The sequence below is a fragment of the Zootoca vivipara genome, chromosome 9 (assembly GCF_963506605.1).
Source record: "Zootoca vivipara chromosome 9, rZooViv1.1, whole genome shotgun sequence".
In the NCBI taxonomy this organism is placed as follows: domain Eukaryota; kingdom Metazoa; phylum Chordata; class Lepidosauria; order Squamata; family Lacertidae; genus Zootoca; species Zootoca vivipara.
Window position 1 is genome coordinate 57806368 of NC_083284.1, and position 25026 is coordinate 57831393.

The window sequence follows — 25026 nt, forward strand, 5'->3', positions numbered from 1 at the left end:
CAATCACAGACGTGGAATGGAATGGAAAACATTTCTGCAACTTGCTTTTCATTGGGTTTTCTTTGAAGACAGTCTGGAGATTGCAACCAGGGCAGAATGCTTCCTCCAGAGAACTGAGTGGTCATTTGCACATGGTCTAGGAATGGGCTGAGCAGCTAATTTCATTCTGTTCTGGCCTTACTTGTGATGAAAGAGCAAGTAATTAGCCAAGCAGCCAAAATCAACTCATTGATGCATCACAATCAAAACCTACCCAGGAGAAAGAAGTCCCTAGGAAAGGGAAAAGCGAAGAGGAATCCAATCTAAGGCCAATCAGGCTGATTTTTCTTTTAATGCTCTCCAGCCTCTGTAAAGACCAAGAAGAGTCCTGTTTGATCCATCTCCGAGTGATGGGTAGATAGACAAGAGATATGATAGCTCGGGTCCAGTGGCAGAGCTTCACGCTTCGGCACCGGGGGGGGGGGGGCGGAGATCAGGCAGGGGCGGGGCTGGTGCACATCCCGGGGGCGGGACGCACCGCCTGCAGGGGCGTGGCACCCAGCGTGGGCGGGGGTGCAGCCGCAATGGCACCCTACCAGGATCGCGCTGCCGGGGGCGGTGCGCTCCCCCTGCCCTCCTCTTCCTCTGCCAGTGTTCGGGTCCCAGCGCTGGTTGCAAGTCTTATGACGTAGCAGGTCACATTGCTTCTGGGGCAATGCAGGCCTGAATCTTAGATGAAGTGCCCAGTCAACACAGACTCATTTCTGCTCCTCCGTAACCTACCTTGCAGGCTTAATTGCAGCAGGCAGGGAAACTTTCTTCATCTGAACAGGAATTATTTCAATGATGGATGCAAAACAAGTAGTTCACAGACACATTATAGTATCAGGGGTTCCCAACAAAATTTTCTCGAGGACCCCTCATCGAGCCGCTATTGTGACAAGGACCCCCATTAATTCCTAATCCTAAAATTAAAAAGTGAGAGCCAAATTAAGAGTCTTTTTAATACGTTTTTTACAGTTACAACAGAGTACTCCATCAGTATACAGTTAGTTTTAATTTTCAGTTCTTAATGAGATGAGTTAAATCTGTCCTTTGAGTCCATTATTTCTGAAATATTAGGTTCCAAACTTGAAACTTTCACTCTGAAATCCGACTGCATGTCGAGCCGATTCCTATACTTGTTTTTCATGAAACACATGGAAGAAAATGCTTGCTCACACCGATATGTGGTTGCAAATGGAAGGATCTTTTTCATTGCCTTATCTCCAAGTTCCTTGTAGTCTTTGCATGCTGATGCCCAGAAGTCTGTAATTTTATCACTGATTAAAATGTTTTTCATCGTACCACAGCTTGACAGATCCACAAGTTGATCTTGCTCTTCTTCAGTGAGGCCTTGGATTTTGTGTATTTCTCCGAATCCACCTGTCGTCAGGGTCAGGTTCAGGGAAATACTCTCTAAAAGTGGTGGCTAGGCTGCGTAGATGCTCGGCTACATTGATCTTGATCTGCTCAGGCAAACTCTCCTCTGATGACTCCAAGAATTGTTTTAAAGTAGAAAAGTTAGTTAGTGACTTGTTTTCTATCCTTGACGCCCAGATCTGACACTTTTGGACCATAGCACTAATCTTATCCTCAACTTTGAACATGTCTACATTTTTTCCTTGTAAACTCAAGTTTAACACATTCAAGTGTTCAAACACATCAGCTAAGTACGCAACTGAGCAAAGCCAAGAGAAGTTAGTGAGAAAATCCGCGTACTTTGTGTCCAGAAGGAAGAGACGAACCTCGTCTCTAAGTTCAAAAAATCTTGACAAGATCCTACTTCGAGAAAGCCATCTTACTTCCGTATGAATAAGAAGTTGCTCATGCTCACTGCCGATCTCTTTACACAACAAAGAAAATAATCTGGATTGCAGAGGTAGAGTTTTAATGTAGTTGATGATTTGAACTACTTCTTTCAGAATCTTTTGCAAAGGTTCAGGCAATCTTTTGGCTACTAAGGCTTCACGATGGATACAACAGTGAGTCCATTTCACCTCAGGAGCTACTGCTTTGACACGAGTTTGAAGTCCTGTTTTATTGCCAGCCATTGCCTTTGCTCCATCCGTAGACAAGCCTACACATTTTTTCCAGGTGACATCGTGTTCATTGAGATAATTATTTAATGCAGTAAAAATATCGTCTGCTTTTGTATGCAGTAGTTCGCATGAAAAAAGAAAATCTTCGAACACTTGGTCCTCCCATAAGAATCGTGCGAAAACCAACATTATAGCTTTGTTTGATATGTCTGTGCTTTCATCCAATTGTAGAGCGTACATGTCACTCATGCGAAGTCTAGCCAGCAATGTTTCTTCGATGTTAACTCCCATATCAGTAATTCGTCTTTGAACGGTATTATTTGAGAGCGGGACAGTTCCTATTATCTTAGCAGCTGCATCACCTAACATTCTCTTGCAAAGTATTATTGCTGATGGCAGTATAAGTTCCTCAGCAATTGTGTGGTTTTTCCCACATTTAGCAACAAGCTGAGCCACCTCGTAAGACGCAAGGGTTGCATTTTCATTTACATTTGCACCACAGTGTTTGGCAATTGTTTTACGAGATGTTTTCAACTCTCCTAATTTATTTTTGAAAAAATCTAATGACTTACTTTTGAACTCTGGGTGCTTTGTTTCAAGATGGCGCCGGAGTTTTGCTGGTTTCATACATTCATTCGAAAGGCTTTCATAGCAAATTACACATTGAGGTTTAGGCTGTTCCTCAGGTCCAGTGGCCGTAAAACCGAATTTCAAGTAATCAGAGTGATATTTTCTATTTTTTCCAGTAAGCTTAACACTGGTCTTGGAAGGGTTAGACTTGCTTGCTTGAACATCAAATGCATTATCTTCCTCTTCATCTGTAGGCCTTTGTCGTTTTAACGAACCACTTTTTAACCAACGGTCCATTTTTAACTACGCGAACTGGGTCCCGGCCCGTTGAGAATTCCAAAAGCAATGTCCTTTCCAGTGAGCCTCGTTGGTGTGGTGAGAGGTGGGCTTGGGCCTGGACCACTGGGCTCCCACGCAAAAGCAGCTGCGGTTTGGTAAATCAAACCAAAAGTAATTGAATGTAAATTAGATCACAGGTATAAATTCATAAATGCTCACCTTTCCTTCTCTTTAATGACATCCTTATCTAATTATTATTTATTTATCTATCCTCTAAGGAAATTTTATTTAATCGTTTATCTTATTTAATTCTTATTGAATTCAATTTTATTTTAATTTAATTTTTTCCTTCCTAAAATGATCGTCGTTGTAAGGCCGAAGCCACGCACAAATCGGCGCCGAGCACGTGGGCAGATTTAAAATGGCGGCCCCCACGTTTCCCCGGCAACCAAACAATTAGACCCTAGCTTGTAAAACACAGGGCCACCGGCAGATAGAACAAGGGACACACGAACCCCCACACCGTTCTCAGCTGATGGAAGGGGGAGAGGCAGATGCTCACAACCGCGGCAAAACTCACGTGGAAGCCAAGGAGATCCCCGGCGGAGCGCGGTATACTGGGGAATGGTCCTGGCCAACCGCTCTTCTGTTTCCAGGCTCAGCTGGCCCCCAGCGTGGACTGGGATCGAGAGGCAGTAGTACGTTGGGGAGAGGCAGCCGCCTCGATCCTGCAACCTATGCGGGCTCCCAAAGCCCCGGTCCTGCAGACGATGGCAACGCTGCAGACGCCCCAGGAACCCTGGTAGACTCCTTCTGTAGGGTCCTTCGGGCTACCGCTGCAGCCCGAACTCCCTGCTGGAAGAAGCGGGGGGCGCGCGATATAGAGGCGAAACATGGCAAGGCGCCCGGCAGCTTGAGACTGCTCCCGGGAGCACCGACCTGTAGGGCACGGGTGTCAAACACAAGGCCCGGGGGCCTAATCCGGCCCGCCAGACCTCGTCATGTGGCCCGCGTAGCCGCCGCCGACAATAACCGCTAACAGTAGTTCTGGAGCCTGCGATTGGCCGAGGGTCAAAACCGGGGGCGGGGCTGTAGGCGGAGGCCGGGGCGCTGGAGCCGCGCTGACGGCCTTGGCCAGGGAATTTCAGTTTCGAATGAGGCTGAGGGAGGCGGTGGCACAGCGGCCAGACAGGGAAGTGAGATGCAGGAGGAGGAAGAGGAAGCCTGCCGAGGAGGTAGGAAAGCCCTACAGGCGCCGCCGGCAAAGTTGGTGCCGGGACGGAGCAGCGCTGGATTTTTTTTTGGCGGGCTTTGCTGTTGTCTCCGAGAGCGAGTGAGGCGGCACTGGGGAGCCGCCGCCCGCCACTTTCCTTCCTCTCCTCGGCTGCACCCGGGCAAAAGTGACGCGGAGTGAGCCTGAGGGGGAAGTAGGCGAAGCGCAACAGCCGCTCTCTTGATGGAGCCGGGTTTCTCTTCCCTCTTCCCCCGTTTTTCTCCTCATAGACACTCAGGAGGGTGCCTGGATTTTGCTCTGCCCCCCACCCCTGAGCCGCCCTTTGGCTTCTCAGTTCCGGCGGAGCTGCTCCCCAGGGGGCGACCGGGAGGGAGGCGGCGACAACGGCACGGGTTCCTGCTCTTCCCGCTCTGCCGCCGCCTCCTCTCAGCCCCTCGTGATGTAGGGCTCCAGATGGAGTCGCCTCGCGGTTTGAGTAGGTGGGAGGGGAATTTGGGGGGGGGGAGTTTTCAAGCCTCCTCTGCCTGCAGTCCCGGTAGGGAGAGGTGGCGGCGAAGACGACAACAGCGCGGGTGGGGGGAAGAGTAGCTCTGAGGCGAAGATGCACGTCCGCTGGGGCTGCCGCCGCCTTCCTCCTCGGGAAATCCGCTGCCCTTCCTCAGCGCGAGGGGAAGGGACTCTGGTGCTGAGGAGGGAGGATGCAAAAGCAAAGCAGGGAGTTGGCGCTGCACCACATGTTCCTGCCCCTCTCCAAAGCATGGGGTGGGTTGCAGCGTGTGGCATCCTACCTAGCGGGGTTTGGGTGTGCACAGGGCGGGAGAGGGAAGCCCTCTTTCCATCTGCAGGCTTTTAATCCCAGCAGTGGCTTTCTCCTTCCTGCCGAAGGTTTAGTTGAGCCCCCCCCCCCGGAAGCCGTCAATCCCCACCTTTTGTTCAAATTTCCCTCGTTTACATGCCCTCCCACACACGCGCCACGACGCAGGAATGTGATCCACGTGGGGGCGGGAATGAGCTTACATTATTACAAAAAACAGTAATAATTGAATGCAGTGACAATCATTTATGATAATAGTGGACACATAGTCCTACAGACACAACCGGCCCTTTGAGGGTGACCAAACTGCTGATGCGGCCCCCGATGAATTTGAGTTTGACACCCCTGCTGTAGGGAAAGAAAGCAGGCAAGCCAAGAAACGAACTGGGGCGAGTGCAATCTGCTGCGCTGCAGCAACCTCGAGCCCTAAACTGCCTCCTTCGCCGATGCCTTGGGCCGCGCACGCACACCCTCCGCCTCCCAGCTACCGGTAGTTTAAAAGAGGGGAAAGCCCCGCTTCCCGGCTGACCCGATTGGTCAGCCTGGTTATGACGGAGGCGGGAACTCCCCCCTCGCGAGGGGGCTGAGATCTCAGCCCCCATCGCGAGAGTTCAGTCGGCCAAGCGAGAGTTCAGTCGGGCTGATTTGGCGGCGCTGGCACGTTGGTCGACTTTAGGAGCTCCGCGCCAGCGTGCCCGCCGCCATGGGGAGGTGATCTTGCGGACCCCTCTGGCATAGCTCGCGGACCCCTGGGGGTCCGCGGACCACTTGTTGGGAACCACAGCATTATAGGATTTCTCTTCTAGCCCAATATGCTTGGTCTTCCATCACCTTGAGCCTCATTTTTCCATTTTCATCCATCACTCAACACCACTTTCTGAGTACAGTTGATGGCTCTATTCCAGTCTTTCTGAAACCTGGTCTGCATGAGAACCTGTCTCTTCCTGTGAAAGCTAGTTGGGCTTGTTTTCTGGCTCCAGCAATAAGGAAACCTAGATTCCTGTTCTCCTTGGTCCTGGCTGTGTCCAGCCTTCTGTTGTATATTCTGCCTTGCTCTCTGCCTTGCCTTGCCTGATCCCTGGATAGTTTAGTTTAGCAACTTATATTAGGAGGAGGTTGTGAAGTAAGATATCCCCAGGGATGACCCCTTTTAGCCATATTGACCAGTTTTGTCTAGTGAGCAAGGTGAGTCCTGCTCATGTATAAGATGTCATTTTAGTTCCTGTGGTCTGCTCAGTTTATATCAGGGAGTAATTGATTCCATTGACTGGGATTCTATATCCTGTTACAAGTAAAGTCAATTAGTGGGAAGTGTGTTCCACTTACAGTAGCTTAGGAAGACCTGGGTTCAGGTCTCTGTGTGGTTATGAAGCCCATTGTGTTAACTTAGGTCAGTCTCCACCTCCCAGGGCTGTTGTAAGGATAAAATCTGGTCTCAACCTCCTGGAGGAAGGCAGTAAATTGATGCAAATAAATAAATAGCCCAAAATCATGTAATCCAAGTAGGTGATGGGCATGCGTAATCATCTGTATTCATCACTTAATATAGCACTTATAATCACACACATTCTCTCAGTAATCACATTCATTCCCTCAAAAATCCTCATAACAACCATATAAAGTAGGCCAGTATCAGTTCCAAACTATTGTTGGATAAATGATGTTGAGAAAATGGTTTACTTCACTGAATGAGTTCATGGTTAGGCCAAGATTCAGCCAGGGAGAAACTCTCTCCAGGGAGACTCGCCTGGCATATGGCATATCCTTTGTTACGTATCCTTAGACACCAGGCAAAAACATTCCTCTTCTCCCAGGCCTTTGGCTAATTAAAGAACCTATGGCCTTTTAAATGGCAGGGGTGTGTGTTATTTCTGTTTATTACTATGGGATGTAGTTTATTGGTCATCAACAGGTTTACCACTCCTATCAGCCCATCACCCATTCCCATCACCCCCACCCCCCACCCTCCGAATATACATAAGGGTCTGGTGGCTTCTGTTTCAGTGTATCTGATGAAGTGTGCATGCACACGAAAGCTCATACCAAAATAAAAACTTAGTTGGTCTTTAAGGTGCTACTGAAGGAATTTTTTTATTTTGTTTCGACTCAGACCAACACGGCTACCTACCTGTAGTTTATTGGGGTGAAGATGCAATAGGCTGAGGAGGAGGTAAAGTCAGGGAGCTCTGGGTTGGTGGTAGCAACATCTTAGAGGTGCACCTGCCCCGGTGGGGCCACTGCCACCAAATGGTAGCTCCCTTGACCTTGCTGCTGCCTTGCCCTGTTTCATCCCTGCCCTGCTGAATGGCGGTGCTCATGCCGGAAGGGCACTGCTTCCACCATGACCCTTTTCACACGCCATTGATATTCTTGGTTTATTCTAGCTCCCTGCATCACTTTATTTTGTTTTAGCAGGCCTGCTCCACTGCTTGTTTCGCCTTATGTTATAATAATAATAATATATAATAATTTATTATTTATACCCTGTCCATCTGGCTGGGTTTTCCCAGCCACTCTGGGCGGCTTCCAACAAAATATTAAAATGCAATGGTCTGTTAAACATTAAAAGCTCCCCTAAACAGGGCTGCCTTCAGATGTCTTCTAAAAGTCTGGTAGATGTTTTTCTCTTTGACATCTGGTGGGAGGGTGTTCCACAGGGTGGGTGCCACTACCAAAAAGGCACTCTGCCTAGTTCCCTGTAACTTGGCTTCTCACAATGAGGGAACCACCAGAAGGCCCTCAGCACTGGACCTCAGTGTCCAGGCAGAACGATGGGGGTGAAGATGCTCCTTCAGGTATACTGGACCGAGGCCGTTCAGGGCTTTAAAGGTCAGCAGCAACACTTTGAATTGTGCTCAGAAACATACTGGGAGCCAATGTAGATCTTTCAAGACTGGTGTTATGTGGTCTCGGTGGCCAGTCCCAGTCACCAGTCTAGCTGTCGCATTCTGCATTAGTTGTAGTTTACGGGTCACCTTCAAAGGTAGCCCCACATAGAGCACATTGCAGTAGTCCAAGCAAGAGATAACTAGAGCATACACCACTCTGGTGCGACAGTCCGTGGGCAGGTAGGGTCTCAGCCTGTGTAACAGATGGAGCTGATAGACAGCTGCCCTGGACACAGAATTGACCTGCGCCTCCATGGACAGCTGTGAGTTCAAAATGACTCCCAGGCTGTGCACCTGGTCCTTCAGGGGAAAAGTTACCCCATTCAGGACCAGGGAGTCCTCCACACCTGCCCAACTCCTGTCCCCCCAAAACAGTACTTCTGTCTTGTCAGGATTCAACCTCCATCTGTTAGCCGCCATCCATCCTCCAACCGCCATACCCGTTTTATCCAGGTATGACGATGTTATGTAGTTATATGACGGAGTCAGCAAAAACTGCAAAAAATATATAGCAGGGGCAGTTACAATAAGATCTATTATTTGATTATTGATGTAAATATCCAAAATATATTTTGTGTAGGTAAGTTTTTACCTCTCTCTTCAGTACATTGTATTTTATTTTATTGCTATGGGTAGTGGCTGATGCAAATAAAGCAGGCATCCCCAAACTGCGGCCCTCCAGATGTTTTGGCCTACATCTCCCATGATCCCTAGCTAGCAGGACCAATGGTCAGGGAAGATGGGAATTGTAGCCCAAAACATCTGGAGGGCCGAAGTTTGGGGATGCCTGAAATAAAGAGTCTTCTGATTCTGTATGGTGGAGATGGGTCTGGGGAACAATCAGACCATATGCTGGATTATGTTGACTCTGATGTTGTGCACATGATATTTGCCACTGAAATGGTAGGCCTATGTCAAGTTCCTCTTTCTCTCTCCCATAATATTTAGGTATACATACTCACAAGAGCATCACACGGTGCATTTTCCTGCCGTGCTCCACATCATTGGCTACCATGGATGGGCTGCAGAAACATTCACTGTGCAGGGCATCTTGAGATTGGTAAGAAAGGGGAAACTGACACAAAGCTGTCACGTTTGGAGGCAAACTCATCTTGACCTCAACATCTGGCCACGCCCTTAGTCAAACATGTCGAGATGAAACCAGCAAGCCATTTTGGAGAAAACAAAAAGAAACAAAACGGTGCTTTGATACAACTCAGTAAACAACTTGCCTTGCCCTTTTCCATCTGTTCTCTTAAAATAAAGCTTTTCCTAGCAAACTTTTTAATTAGTTTCTGGACAACCAAATGCATGCTTGGCTTGAGAGAAAGTTTGCATTATCTCCTTTTCAGGTTATGAACTCTTTATCCAATACGGTGTTGCTGTCGTTGATTAATTAATTCTATAGAACTGTATGCGGATTTGCACTCGTTATTTTCTCCGATTTGAAACCAAAATAGGTTATAAGGGTCTAAAGCTCCTTTTATTTCTGAATATGTCTCTTAAAAACAAACAGCCCATGAGATAAGGCTGAACACAACAGCTTTTGATGTATTACATCTCAGTGGTATCTGACAACCCTTACTCCCTGGTGATGCAATTCTTTTCTAATAATTTAGTCTCAGTCTATTAAAATACAATTACAGATAATGCATCCAGGCAAGTGGTGAAGGATGTCCAGAACACCACTTGTTGAAAGGTTATCAAAACACCATTCTCAAAAAAAGAAGTGTGTTATTGATTTTTTAATCATTTCAGACACAGGCTGTTATATAGATTTTTTTAAAGGACTGAACATAACTAGAAAGAGAGGGAAATGGATTTCCCCTTTGCTACTTCATATGTCATAATAGAATTTTTAAAATTCATTTACAGTTAGGTAAAGAGGGCAGCCAACCATTCAGAGGTGAAGCTTGCTTATCTTTGCTAAAGACTTAATATGCTATTGATCTCCCCCCCCCCCCCCGATTTTGAATTTATTATTATATTTGACAGCATTGCAATTGATAGCACCTGGTGACATTTTATGCTTCTCTTGATTCACTGTTGGATTAGCATTGTTTACAGATTAATGCAAAAGTTGGGGGGGTGCTAATTATTATTTATGGAGTTAAGCACTGTTGGGATTCCAGTTTTGAATCTATTATAAGGCAACAGCAAGGAATTGGGTTGTTACTACCGAATAGCAAAGTTCTACACGTTCTGAGTGTCAGGGTGAGGGCAGGAATAGAGGCAGCCCAACTAATGGTGTCTTCATGGAACCACTAATCCTTGTTGTCAAAATGGGTGGGGATTTCATGGGAGGCGGGAGCATTTCCAAAAATGTGTGGAAGAGTTGGGCTTACCTTCCTTTGTAGTAGAGATGGAGAACCCGGGGGCACCAAGATTTTGTTGGACTCCAACCTTCATCAACCCCAGCCATCATGGCCTATAGTCAGGATGGTGGAAGTTATAGTGTAACAACATCTGGAGGGCCAGATGTTGTTGTTTTACAGGTAAGGCAGCTGAGAGTTTTTTTGTGCATGGAGAGCCCTATTCTACCCTTTTCCAAAAGCCTCATCAACTAGCAAGACTCTCTCCTCTTCCTATGCCTTATCTACACGGAAATAATGTTATTGTCCCCCACTTGCTCCACAGAAATGTCTAAGCCCTACACAAGTCCAGATCCTCCAGGCCATTGTTGGTAGGCAATGCTGGAGGTTCAGTGGGCAGAAGGTGCCCCTTTTTGCTTTTGTGCCTGGAGAGAGTGCTGAACAATATTAGATTTCACTTCTGACTATGAAGGAGGGCTGAAGTAGATAAAATTCAACCTGATGCCATGCATGGAAGGGAATGGGGGTACACAGTTCACGCATGCCTACTCAGTGTGCAGGGGTGCCAACTTGAATAAAATATTGGGAGGGGCCCAAGTACGCCCTGCCCTGCATAATCGAGCACATGACTCAGTGCATGAACACCATTTGAAAGGCAATGCCCATCAACTTGGGGGAAGGGGGCAAAGACCCCTTAGCCCCTATGAGTTGGTGACTATGTTGGTGTGCCAGCTATGGATGCCACCTGCTTTTAATGTATATAGGAGAAATTAGTGTGTTTGATTAATAATAATAAATAAGAATAATACATTTTTATTTATACCCCGCCCTCCTCAGTGAGAGCCGGGCTCAGGGCAGCTGACATCAACAAGATCACAACAAAATGTAAAAGAAAGAAAAACAATCAATTAAAATGCGGATTAAAATACAATCCAGATTTAGATTTTTTTTTAAAATGCAGCCTCATTATAAATTGGCCCAAATTTACTCTGTTATAGTAGTAAATCACCTTCACCCACTGTCAGGCAGCAGAGGAACCAACCTCCATGGCAGGCTGCCAAGAATGGACAAGACAAGGAAAAGTCCTTACCATCTGTGTTTATTCACTATTCACAGAGAGAGGCTTGGGAATGCAGCTTCTTGGAATAATGGCGTTGCCCCAAGTGAATCTCCACCCCTCCGTCTCTCCCACTTCCTCATGAGTCATTGCTACAGGTGCTGAAAAGAGCCCTCTGTCTTGGAGCTCTCCTACTTTCAAGGTCCGTGGGGTTCTGGTAGGGAGGTTCTGGAATACTTTCTAAAGACACTGTCAGCAGTTATTCCCCTGGCGGTGCTTCTTCCTCTTCCTCCTCCTCCTCCTCCTCCTCCTCTCCCATTATTTCTCAGCTTTTCCCCTCATCTGCTTCAGAGCTGTGATTTCCCTCAAATAATAATAATAATAATAATAATAATAATAATAATAATAATAATTTATTATTTATACCCCGCCCATCTGGCTGGGTTTCCCCAGCCACTCTGGGTGGCTTCCAACCGAATATTAAAAACAGTACAGCATCAAACATTAAAAACTTCCCTAAACAGGGCCGCCTTCAGCTGTCTTCTGAAAGTAGAATAGTTACTTATTGCCTTGACATCTGCTGGGAGGGGGTTCCGCAGGGCGGGTGCCACTACTGAGAAGGCCCTCTGTCTGGTTCCCTGTAACCTCACTTCTTGCAATGAGGGAACCACCAGAAGGCCCTCGGTGCTGGATCTCAGTGTCCCGGCTGAATGATGGGGGAACCCCTGTTGCAATTCTGAACTGCCTTCTTCTCTGGAAGGGTCAGGCTGGGGAGCCAGTCTCCACCATTCCTCCTCTGCCCAGTCCCTGACACCCACTGAACTGTACATCTGTAGGCAGTAGGTGGTCATGCCATAGCTTGCTTACACAGGTGGGGATGGCTGGAATGGCATATTGGGGGGGGGGCAGCTATGAGCTGCAAGGATGCACTCCTCTCCAGACACTGGAGAAGATAGATTGATCTGCCCCCAAGTTTCTGCCAAAGATGGTTCAAGAATCAAGGCAGTCCTAAGCAGGTCTGGGTCTGGTCAGTCCCTGGAGAGCGGACTTTCTGAGAATCCAGCACACACTGCTTGATAAAGACTAGCTGTGGCTTTCTGGATGTCCTTTAATACAAATGACATGCATAGATTGCATCCATCATATTAACTGCTTGCAATGTTTTGGTTAATAATTCAGCCCAGACTGAGCCTATCTGTTCTCTGCTATTTTGCAATTCAAGCAGTTAATATGTTTTTCCATGAATCTTTGATATTTCTTCTTCAAGAGAGCCTAGCAGAATCCCACAGCATTCCCCTATGATTATTTACAAAAAATAATAATTAAAAAAACCAAGCCATGCTGTACTGGGGGTGGGTGGGTGAGGGAGTAGCACCAACTAATTTAGAAAGTAACTAAGTAGATTTATTAACTTTTCAAGGACCATTGTGCACCCTTAGACAGAAAATGTAATAAAATACAAAACTGTGAAGGGGTAATTTAATAGGGAAATAACCTGTCTTTTTAGAAAAGCAGAAAATGAAATGAGAATTTCCATATACAAGACATCAAAATATTACACGATGATGGATAAAGATGACATTTACAAGGCTTGGTAATGTAGAATAGTGAAGTTTACAGGAAATTAATTTAATATTGTGGATGTATCTTTTTCAGAGAAACCAAATCAAATGTCTTTGCCTGACAAGGTCAGAATTTACCACAGCGTTCATGAAATGGTTGCAAGCTGATGGGGTTTCATCCCTTTTTTCAATCTGTCTCAAAAATCATTTCAGGTATGAAAAAATATACGTAATTCTGTGGTGAGTCAGCCTCCCACGATATTAAAAAAGCAGCAACACTGAAAAACTTTAGAAAATTGGAGGGGGGGAGAGTTGTGGCCTCTCAAACGTTAGTGGTGTGACCCATTCCTTCCCATGGATCATTCTTGCTCTCATTGGTTTATGACTCACTAAACAAATGCATCCCGCCAGCCATCTACCACCTGAATGTGGCTCTCCAGTGCATTCTATCAGGCCCTCAGAAGTCTCCTCAAGCCACACCCTTCATTGGACCTGCATTGCACCCTCAGTGTTTTGGCCTGACTGGACATGTGTCTTCAACTGTGATTATGCCTCTTGCTTGCCTGGGTAAATGACAGAGGTGGGGGTTCCTGTGTAGAAACAAGCTTACTATAAAAGGGGTTGGGGAACCCTCCAGAGCAGATTTTTGGGGGTGAGGGGGTGAAACTGCCCCTGTACGAGTGAAACTGCCCCTGTACAGCACAGGATACGACCCAAAGCTTTGAGATTTCTGTTCAAAGCATTCTCCATATATTTGGAAAGATTTAAATATTTGCAGTTTTTGTGAGGTATTTTAGATTATAGTATTCACTTAGGTTTGGATGGGTTCTGAACACCTTTCAATATAGGAATAGTCATACTCGTTTTATTGCAGGCTGTGAAAACTGGACGTTTGTTGCTGGAATGCCCTGAGCAGATTGATTAGTATGTGAGAAACAGCAGTCATATCTCTGAAGTTATGGCTCTGTGTGCATTGTGTGATAAGTGGGGAGGGTGGGGGTGTATATATGTGATTAATCTTGATTTTAGGGTGTGAAATTACACACAGTAAATGGCTTCACAGGCTTAAAAGCGATGCAATCATTTTTAAAACTCTGTCGTCCCCCCCACCTAAGACAAAGTGAATAACTCCAAAGAGAGGGGGAAGTGTATCATTGACTTCCTTAAAACACCAACATTATTGGTATGAATAGACTTTTAAGACTATGAGAACACAGTAGCTATCTACTTTCCTAAACATCCATCATGGATGGAGAGATGCCTTCAATCTACAACAGTGAATATCTAGGGGTGGTTTAGCACTAACCACCAAATTCTGCAATATCTGTCATGACTGTTTGTGCTGCTGCACTTCAGCACACTTTAACTCAACATCTATGAAATGGGCACAGTTTCTTGCATTCCCCACCTGACGCATCAGTTGTCATCCAGTGCTCAATGGTATTCTGCTCATGTTAAGTCACTGGACAGACTGATCGGGCTGCTTTGGAAGCAAATGCCCCAAACTGTTAGGGCGCCAACAGGTTGACGCGCTGAAGGCAGCAGTCAGATGCAGAGGGAGCCTAGGTCCACAGTCCAGGTCAGGAGAAGCCAAAGTCAGGAGCAGTCTGAGTCGGGAACCAGCCGAGGTCAGGTATCAGTACCGTAGGTCAGGAGAAGCCAAAGTCAGGAACACTGGAATCAGGAACAGGACAAGCAAGAACAACCGCATACTTCATCCCAGCAGTTGCAAGTGCTGGTGAAGGGAGAAGCCGGCTTTCCTTAAGTAGCCGACTCCTCACCATGCCTCTTACGAGCTGCAGCTGCCTCCAATTGTTCCCTACGTTTCTCAGCTCTACACTCTGCAGCTGAGAAAGGAGGAGGGGATGGGGCCTGTTGGCTCCTCTCCTCACAAGGGCCCAATTCTGCCTCAACTCCTTCCTCCTCCTGTTCTGGTCTTCCCTCTTCCCTATCTGATTCTTCCTCTTCTGAGGAGTTCTACAACCAGTCTTCTCCAGGTATGAATTCCTCCATTTCCCCCGACTCTTCCGTGGTTGCCGCTTCGCCTAGGGGGGGCTTGCCACCACTCCTCGTCTGGCGCAACCCTGACACAAACACACTTCAGTATTATCCCCTTGTTCTCAATGAAATTCTTGTTGGCCTCTGAGAACTGCAGCACCAGCAGTTTTATAGGCAGAAACAGGCTATTGGTAACACCCTACTGGTGATGACATTCTTTTTAACTGCTCTAGATGCTACACTGCCCAACTAGATAATTTTTTTGGTTTGGTATCTTATCATTTCTCTGCATTCTTTAACCAGTCCCAGAAATTTAATGAATGAATACAGGTATGCATTATGTAGGTGCTGTTTCCTTCCAGTACATTTCCGAGTACAATAAAGCCCTAAACAGCCTCAGCCCAGTATAACTAAAGGAGAGTCTCCACCCCCATCGTTCAGTCCGGACACTTAGGTCCAGCTCCAAGGACCTTCTGGCAGTTCCCTCACTGCAAGAAGTGAAGTTACAGGGAACCAGGCAGAGGGCTTTCTTGGTAGTGGCACCTGCCCTGTGGAACGCCCTCCCATCAGATGTCAAGGAAATCAACAACTATCTGACTTTTAGAAGACATCTGACGGCAGCCCTGTTTATGGAAGTTTTCAGTGTTTGATGTTTTATTGCATTTTTAATATTCTGCTGGGAGCCACCCAGAGTGGCTGGGGACACCCAGCCAGATGGGCAGGGTATAAATAAATTGTTGTTGTTGTTGTTGTTGTTGTTGTTGTTGTTGTTGTTGTTGTTGTTGTTGTTGTTATTATTACCTTAAACCCTGCCTTTTCACTTTTTATTTGGATGGGGTGAATGCATTTCCAATGAACTCTCTCCTATGGGTGGTGCTGGGAACTACACTTCTCAGGAGTAATGCAACTGCCCTTGGGATAGCTCAGTTGGTAGAGCATGAGACTCTTAATCTCAGGGTTGTGAGTTCAAGCCCCACATTGGGCAAAAGATTCCTGCATTGCAGGATTCTGGACTGAATCAGCCTTGTGGTCCCTTCCAACTCTACAATTCTATGATTCCATGAAATAATCAATGATAATCCAGGAAAGAACTCTCGGGGGGAAAGATGAGGTTTCCCCCCCCCCCCCAAAGAAAGCACGTAAATGCCAAACTGATTTCAAATTGAGACGAGGGGAGTTTGCTCATGACTTTCAGGGAGCATTTGTAAGCTCTTCCAAGGTGTAACTATAACATATACATATAATTGCAAAAAAGAAAGAAAGAAATACAAAAATTCCTAATCTATTCAACATTGATGTTTTATCCAGGTGGTTAACCAAGCCTTTATAGCACTTCTCTGTGAAATAATACTCTTATTTTTTTATTGAGCTGGGTATTTGCAGCACCTGACTTAGATGTGTATATTAAAGCCATTTAAAATCAGCTTATTTCCAACCAATTGACTCTGAACATCAGTGTATAATGAGCTGATTGCTCCTTATTGTAGGTGTATGAACACAAGTGTGCGCACTCCAGCAAATTGTTAACCCGGTCTTTGATCTTGCGTATCTTCAGAGCTAGAATCTCTCAACAAATGTAAATATAATTTCTTTTTCTTGGCTGTTCTCAACAATTCAAATGGGGCATGATTGTGAAATTTAGAAGTTGATTCCTAAATCTATGCACCTATAAATTCCAGACTTCAACCTGTACTGCCACAAATAAAAAAAAGGACAGGGGGGGGAGGAAGCTAAGAGTTCCCCAACACTCAGAAAAGAATCAAGTCAACCAGGAAGCTAAAAAGGAATGGAAGAGCAGAATACTCTTTTGAGTATTATATCTCTTCCTGGCAGGTGGTAGAGGTGTGGAATCCAGTGGTGTCTGAGCAAATGTGACTGATCTGCACATTAGTCCAAAATGTGTAGGTTATCAGGTCAATGAGCTGGAGAGTTGGTGCCTCTGGAACTAGGTAAGATGTGCACTTGCTCAGAGAGTTATTGGAAAGAGTAGGGTGGATTTGGAGGAACAGTGAATGTATGCATATGTTTCCGAGCACAATTCAAAGTGTTGGTGCCAACCTTTAAAGCCCTAAATGGCATTGGTCCAGTATACTTGAAGGAGCGTCTCCACCCCCACCCCCCAATCGTTCTGCCCAGACACTGAGGTCCAGCTCCGAGGGCCTACTGGCGGTTCCCTCGATGTGAGAAATGAGATTAGCGGGAACCAGGCAGAGGTCCTTCTCAGTAGTGGCGCCCGCCCTGTGGAATGACCTCCCATCAGATACAAGGAAATAAACAACTATCTGACTTTTAGAAGACATCTGAAGGCAATCCTGTTTAGGGAAGTTTTTAATGTTTGATCATGTTTTTAATATTCTGTTGGGAGGCACCCGAAGTGGCTGGGGAAACCCAGCCAGATGGGTGGGGTATAAACAGTATGTTGTTGTTTTGTTGTTGTTGTTTGTATGCCACCTTTTCACAGAACCATGCTCAAGATGTCTTACAAAATTGGGGGGGGGGGAGACACTTAACTACAGCATAACAAAAGTAGTCATAAACAACATATAAAACATCAGAATATGCACAACCATACTGAACAATTTCCGCATAAATCACAAGATCTAAAATAAAGATACAAAAAAAGCCCAGCAACAAAACTCCTTACCAGCAAACACCCCCAAACAGCAGCCCAGCCCAAGAGTCTGTATGCAGTTGAAGCATATTTGATAGGAGTTGTTTTTCACGTGTTGGGAGGGGCAAACGGAGAATGTTGTCGAGAAATAGCAGGGAACATAGCACCCGTTCTGTTTTCCATCGCTGTTTGTCAGCTGCAAATTAATCTCACACACATACACCATACACACAGAAGATCATTTGAGCCCTTTCTAAGCAGCCTTCACCTATGCAGTTCCCAGATTGCCTTGGGATGTTGCAGCAGCACCAACTACAAAGACGGTTGCAGCTGCTTTGATCATTCTTGGCCAGCACAATGCTTAATGCTTGCTTGCAAATAAACTCCACGGACTATGATGGAATTGACCTGCTAGTGAGCAAGTTTATGGCTGCAGCCGTGAACATACAAAAGCTACTTCTGTATGCCTCACATCATCTGTATGCTTGTTATTGTCCACATCGCAGCTATTGTCATCAGGGTGTTTCCTGGTGACAAAGACAACAACAATGGCACTTTTTTAAAAAAAGTAGTAGATCTGATCAGATAATGTGCAATCACTACTGAACAGGGTGAATAGTTTCTAATCCCTAGACAACTGGCACGATCTATTCCCTATGCAAAGAGGAAGGCAAACCCACTTCTGATGCTCCAACACCTGCCTGTGTCCAGGCTGACACCATTTAAAAAGGAGCTGCAAAGCAGTGCTGCCAGTTTTGCTAGACTTCTCTGGAATGGCTGGTAAGGTGGGGAAAACGTGTGTGTTTTTCTAACGGCGACAGTAGGGAACAGGCAAGTGCCATTGGGGCAAGAAAGGGCTGCAGAGATGAGATTACAGTCAGACACTGTGACCTGCTCACCAGGTGAGATGATAGTGCTACAGTCAATTCACACCTGCAAGGACTGCACTGCAATATTACAATTGCAAACTATTGTGATATGTCATCACTTGAAGAAGGGAAAGGAACAAGACGACAACAAGAAAAACACAAAAATGCAAGAGCTTGGAGTGAATGTCCTGAGGATTTTCTGGAAGAAATGAATGAGTGGATTATCAGAAGAAATAGCTAGTCAGGAAGAGGGATGTTTAAGGCTGTTGTTTGGTTCTCATTTTTTAAGTAAGCCAGTCTAATTTTCCCTTCCTGGACTAATACATGGATCAAAATACAGTTATCCTTCAGTTTTTGCACTTCTAATTTTGAGATGCAAAGATATGTACCCAAATAAACAACATATATACGAACAGATGAATTTTATTTTAAAATGCATTCAAACATTTGAGAGTAAATGCATACAAAAATGCTCGGTTTGTGAACAATACGTGCAAAAAAAAATGCACATTTTGTGTGTGTTAGGGAGTTAAATTGCAGAATGATTTGGAATAAAACAGACTTAAGATGAAGGTTTTATAAACTGACGTAGGCTGGGAATAGACTAATCTCTAGTGTGGAATCCCTCTATCTGTTGCTTCATTCATTCATACATACATTCATTCATTATGCCATTTAGTTTTAAAGGCAATGCTAATAACTAGGATATATTTACTTATTTATATATCACTTGTGTACTGCTTACCAGCCATAATGGTTCTTAAAGTGGTTCACACTAATAATTACAGAACTAGCACTGTTGCCAGATTACAGAAATCTAAGCTGATTAGTTGTATTACTTCTGGTAAATTAAGTGATTGGTTAAAATTTGCATATGGGAAAAACCCAGAATTTCTAAGCGAGAAGCATTGTTTGCTTTTATTTGATGCATGCATATGTCAAGGGGGGTGGCAATTTAGATTACTTTTGCCCTGCTATGCAAAAGAAAACAAGGCATGTCTCTTTTAAGGTTGTGCTTGCTGTCACCAGATTAATGCTAATACTAATGTAATAATAATTTGGGAGGGGGACTTATTACTTATTCTTTTGAGCCACGTGCACACCATACAATTAAAGCAACCCCCAAAGAATTCTGGGAGCTGCAGTTAACCCTTCACAGAGCTATAATCACCTGGAATCCCCACTGCAGGGAAGGGCTTAGAAACAGTGGAAGCTATTTTATGCCACGTCAAAACATTGGTCCATCTAGATTAGCATTGTATATACTGAGTGGCATTTCACTTGAATATCAGACAGGAGTTTCTCGCAGGCGTACCTGGAGATGCTGGGGATTGAACCTACAATGTTTTGCAGACAAAGCAAATGCTCTGCCAGTAAGCTACAGCTTATGGAATTGCACAGGAAATGGAGCTGGGGGCAGGGAGATGAAGCCCAGATCCTGCTAATCCCTTCTTCCCTGAAAATTTCGATCTCTGGAGCCGTTGCTTTGCAGAGGAAGAGAAGAGGCAGCTTGGTTTCAGGATATGAGGTGAAAGTGGAACATGTTGTTCTGGCCTTTAATGAAAAGGGGAAGGTGGAGCTTTCATAAAATCCTAGAGAGTCTTAGATGCATTATTGCCCCCAGGCTCCACAAACAACTTCCTTTCACCCAGCTTGGTGGGATCAAAGGACAGCACAACCAAGTAAATACCAAATACCAAATAAAAAGGCTTTCTTGCTGAAATATTGAAATGGAATGTATCTCCAACCCCCACCCTGCGAAAGCATGCATCCACAGGAGCCATTTCAGTCTTCCGGAAAACTGGTATATTAAAATATCCTATTGATCAAGTTGATCTGTGGTATAGATTCCTGCTTTATAAAGGGCAATGGGGGAAAATGGGGGTAATATGTACATCTTAATAAATGAAGCATTAAATTTCAAGTCTCTAAAATGAAGAGGGGGAAGACAGAGAAATGCAGCAATTGAACTACTTGTCACTGACACAAAGCAGCCTCTGGTTATTTGTTAAAAATGTCTCTTTAAGGTTCCTCGTGAACAAATAGCTTACCCCTCCCCTCAAAAAATCCATTAAAGTTTATTAACTTTTTATTTTTTAAAAAAACACTGATCTCCACCGTACCATCTCAGTAATGGTAGAACCAAACTGAAATACCCTTGAACTTATGGGAAAATAATATCTGGGATATAGCAATGTCTGAGCATCTCACCACAGGAGGGCAACTAAAGATGTAACAAATAGAGACACCTTCCAAGAAACCTGGACCCCTTTCTTTAATTATGTTAATGACCAAAATCAAGACCTTCTTATACCAACCGCTCGACCTTCTCAGTGGAGGGGTTACACTAAGTATAGTGGTACCTCTGCTTGAGGACGGGATCCGTTCCAGAGGTCCGGCCGGATCCTGAGGTTTTTGCAACTGGAGAGACCACTTCTATGCATGCATGGTGGTAGAGCACTTATGCGCATGAGTCAAAAACCCGGAAATATACTTCCGGGTTTGCCGCTTACGTATCCCGAAGTTTATGTAACTGGAGGGATACGTAAGCAGAGGTACGACTGTAATATGTTTGAATATTGAATGTGTGAGTGCAGTGCTTTTTTCTGGGGGGGAGGAATGCGGGGGGACACATACCCCTAAACATTTTGTGAATCTAATGGGATAAGAAAATTAAAAAATTTAAAAAAATTAGTTTCTTCTCTAACATGTTGAATTGTCAGTTCTGTTGCTACCCCCGATGGCGGCCTCATTTCCTGTCACGGTGTTTCCTGAGTCTCAGACTGAAGCGAGCGTTTAATGTGTGAAGCAGTGTGGAATGTGGATGTGTGGTATTTTACTGATGAAAGTATGTGTGTTCTTTGTCTATTTACTGTATTTATTTTCCCCAATTTGAACTATAAAATGACGGTTTCCTTGAGTCAAAATGAGAGTACCCCTAAACATTTTTAAGGAAAAAAAGCACTGCGTCTAGAGACAATGGATAAAACAAAAACCATTAGATGTACTGTTGGACGCGTATTTAATGGGTATTGTATTTGTATTTGTTTAAAAAGCATTGTTTTTTTAAAAGTGACTATAGTGTTTATATGGCAATGTTGGGGTGACTAAATTAAAAGCCACGGAATAGTGAACAGGTTTTTGAGCTTTGCTATGGACCAATATGATGAGGGTAGGTGGGTGTCTAGAATTGCTGTGTAATGCTTTCCACTGCAGTACATAGCACATTTTTCTTGGTTGAAAAGATTAATTCATTTTGGCACTTGAGAATAAATGAGTGTGTTGCCCATATCCTTCAAACAGGAGTGTCAAGAATTGTGCTCTTCTTGGGGGGTTCATACAACATCATAGTACATAACAACACTAGCGGAATGTGCTCCATCATTTTTCAAAGAATGGGCATTTAGCATTTCTAAAGCTCTACCTGTTTCATTTTTGCACCTTCCATTATTATCATTAAGTCAGCAAGCACTTGCACTTGAAAGGGATATCTTTAGAGTGAAATATTTATTAAAGAATGGAAACCAGATGATAATTCCTACCAGTGGGTGGCATTTGCTCAAAGCCTTTTCCTACACATCCAATTTGGTGGTCTGTCATCAGAGAACACGGTCAAGCCTTGTTTTCCCCTCAAGTCAATTTTAATTTAGAAATAGCTAAATTTACCTTGTCTGTTGAAGTCACCTGGGCTAATACAATTGGATCCCATGCTGTTCTGCAAACGAAAACATATCATGTGTGTGTCTAGAGAGGAAGCACCTCTAATTATTCACTGTAGGCCTTCTGAAACCGTGGTCCCTCATCTTGCAGGCTGGGTACAACCCATGACACCTCTCCTCCTGGCCTGCAGCTGCTGCTCCTTACCCCTAACTTTACCCACAGTGCCATACTTAGGCTTCAAAAGATCCTCCTACTGGAGCCGACAGGAGTGCATTTGGAAGCGTAAAGGAGGTGCATGGGAGGCACTGGGTAGTGGTAGAGCTGGGGAGTATAGGGTTAACCCATCTATCTGTGACAACCCCCATTGAAATGGCCCTTTGTGCCACATTTAGGGTTCAACAGGATGGTTTATGGTGCTGGATGAGACTCTTGAGAGTGCCATGGACTGCAAGAAGGTCAAACCTATCCATTCTTAATGAAATCAGCCCTGAGTGCTCATTGGAAGGACAGATCCTGAAGCTGAGGCTCCAATACTTTGGCCACCTCATGAGAAGAGAAGACTCCCTGGAAAAGACCCTGATGTTGGGAAAGATAGAAGGCACAAGGAGAAGGGGACGACAGAGGACGAGATGGTTGGACAGTATTCTTGAAGCTACAAACACGAGTCTGACCAAACTGCGGGAGGCTGTGGAAGACAGGAGTGCCTGGCATGCTTTGGTCCATGGGGTCATGAAGAGTCGGACACGACTAAACAACTAAACAACAGCAGGATGGTTTTTTGAAGCCTAAATATGGCAAGGGTGGTGGCTACAATTTGGATGGCAGAAAGTATATGAGTGTGTGAGCAAGAGAGAAAATGAATGTATGTGTTTATATGTGTGTATAAAGGTTGCATGTGAGTTGATTCGTACAAATGCAGGTGCACATGAGTGTTTGTGTGCAGCATAAACCTGCGAAGTGCTGTCTCCAGCCACTCCTGCTGGAACATTTGTACCCCACCAGCCTTCCCACCCTCTCCCTCCTTGCCAACAGCAGTGACTCACCTCCTGGGAAGCCAGCATAACTGTTATTCCCCACCTGCTGAGCAACTTCTGGTGAGATACTATTCAGCATCTTTACAGGTGAAATAATGAGCCACCCATTTCTTTTCAGGAGGTCAAAATGGTGTCTGGACTAACCAGCCCACTTCCTTTCTTCCTCCCACTTTGAAACTGTTCTATTTCCTTCAAAACCTTCCCACTTCAACCGCTGTCTGGCCCTGGGGTTCACCAGCCACAGCCAGTCAGAAAATGTGGGCCGGTGGACCCTGAGATGTACAGTGTGGATTTTGTAGTTGAAGACTGCCAGCCTCTAATTGGATTTTTTTGCAACGAAGCCTGCATTGTGTTTGGGATGAAGGAAAGCTTGTTAAACAGAACACTTGTTGCTATACAGCAGGTAATGATCTTGATATCTAAATTATTTGAAGTGGATACTATTCATTATAAAGAAATATTTGGTCTTTTTTTTTTTAATCTGGGGGTGACACAATTACAAAAAACCCCGATATTCAAGCTTCTATGGAAGACAACTAGGCTGGAACACATTCAGTGAATTGATTTCTTCTTCCTCTTCTTTCGCCAATTGATATTTCGTTTACAACAAAATGTAGCAGCACGGATTCGTCCTGTTCAGGGTTCCAGCTAGTCAGCCAAGGCCTTTTCCATGACATTCCATTCCATTCCATTCCATTCCTCCTCATCTTCTCTTTCCACTCTAACCTCTATAGCAGACATCCCCAAACTGCGGCCCTCCAGATGTTTTGGCCTACAACTCCCATGATCCCTAGCTAACAGGACCAGTGGTTGGGGAAGATGGGAATTGTAGTCCAAAACATCTGGAGGGCCGAAGTTTGGGGGTGCCTGCTCTATAGTTAGTCAGCATTTTGAGTCAACTAAGTGCATTTAGTTCTCATTGGGCTATTTTGGGGTTCTTTAGGGCCAATTATCCCCTTCATGGATCAATGCCTTGTCATGGCGAAGGGGCTTGAATAACTCAGAGAAGCTATGAGCTATGCCATGCAGGGCCACCCAAGATGGACAGGTCATAGTGGAGAGTTTTGACTAAACGTGATCCACCTGGAGAAGGAACTGGCAAGCCACTCCAGTATCCCTGCCAAGAAAACTCCATGGACAAAGACAACAGGCATATAAAAGTTATGACACTGGAAGATGAGCCCCCTCAGGTCGGAAGGCGTCCAACATGCTACTGAGGAAGAGCGGAGGACAAGTACAAGTAGATTCAGAGCTGATGAAGCGGCTGGGCCAAAGCCGAAAGGACGCTCAGTTGCGGATATGCCTGGAAGCGAAAGGAAAGTCCGATGCTGTAAAGAAAAATATTGCATAGGAACCTGGAATGTAAGAACCATGAGTGGAGGTAAGCTGGATGTGGTCAAAAATGAGATGACAAGAATAAATATCGACATCCTGGGCATCAGTGAACTAAAATGGAAGGGAATGGGCGAATTCAGTTCGGATGACTATCATATCTACTACTGTGGGCAAGAATCCTGTAGCAGAAATGGAGTGGCCCTCATAGTCAACAAAAGAGTGGCAAAAGCTGTAATGGGATGCAATCTCAAAAATGACAGAATGATCTCGATACGAATCCAAGGCAGACCTTTTAACATCACAGTAATCCAAGTTTATGCACCAACTACCGGTGCTGAAGAAAATGAAATTGACCAATTCTATGAAGACCTACAACACCTTCTAGAAATGACACCAAAGAAGGATGTTCTTCTCATTACAGGGGACTGGAATGCTAAAGTAGGGAATCAAGAGATAAAAGGAACAACTGGCAAGTTTGGCCTTGGAGTTCAAAATGAAGCAGGGCAAAGGCTAATAGAGTTCTGTCAAGAGAACAAGCTGGTCATCACAAACACTCTATTCCAACAACACAAGAGACGACTCTACACATGGATATCACCAAATGGACAGCATCGAAATCAGATTGATTATATTCTCTGCAGCCAAAGATGGAGAAGCTCTATACAGTCAGCAAAAACAAGACCTGGAGCTGACTGTAACTCAGATCATCAGCTTCTTATAGCAAAATTCCAGCTTAAACTGAA

At 45.0% G+C, this 25026-nt stretch overlaps 1 protein-coding gene across 1 annotated transcript; it reads right to left on the reverse strand.

Annotated features, from left to right (window-relative positions):
• Positions 1-1364: 1364 nt before the first annotated feature.
• LOC132592608 (zinc finger BED domain-containing protein 5-like) lies at positions 1365-2687 on the reverse strand. Its single transcript, XM_060278258.1, has one exon. The coding sequence runs from the start codon at positions 2685-2687 to the stop codon at positions 1365-1367; it is 1323 nt and encodes a 440-aa protein (XP_060134241.1).
• Positions 2688-25026: the final 22339 nt, after the last annotated feature.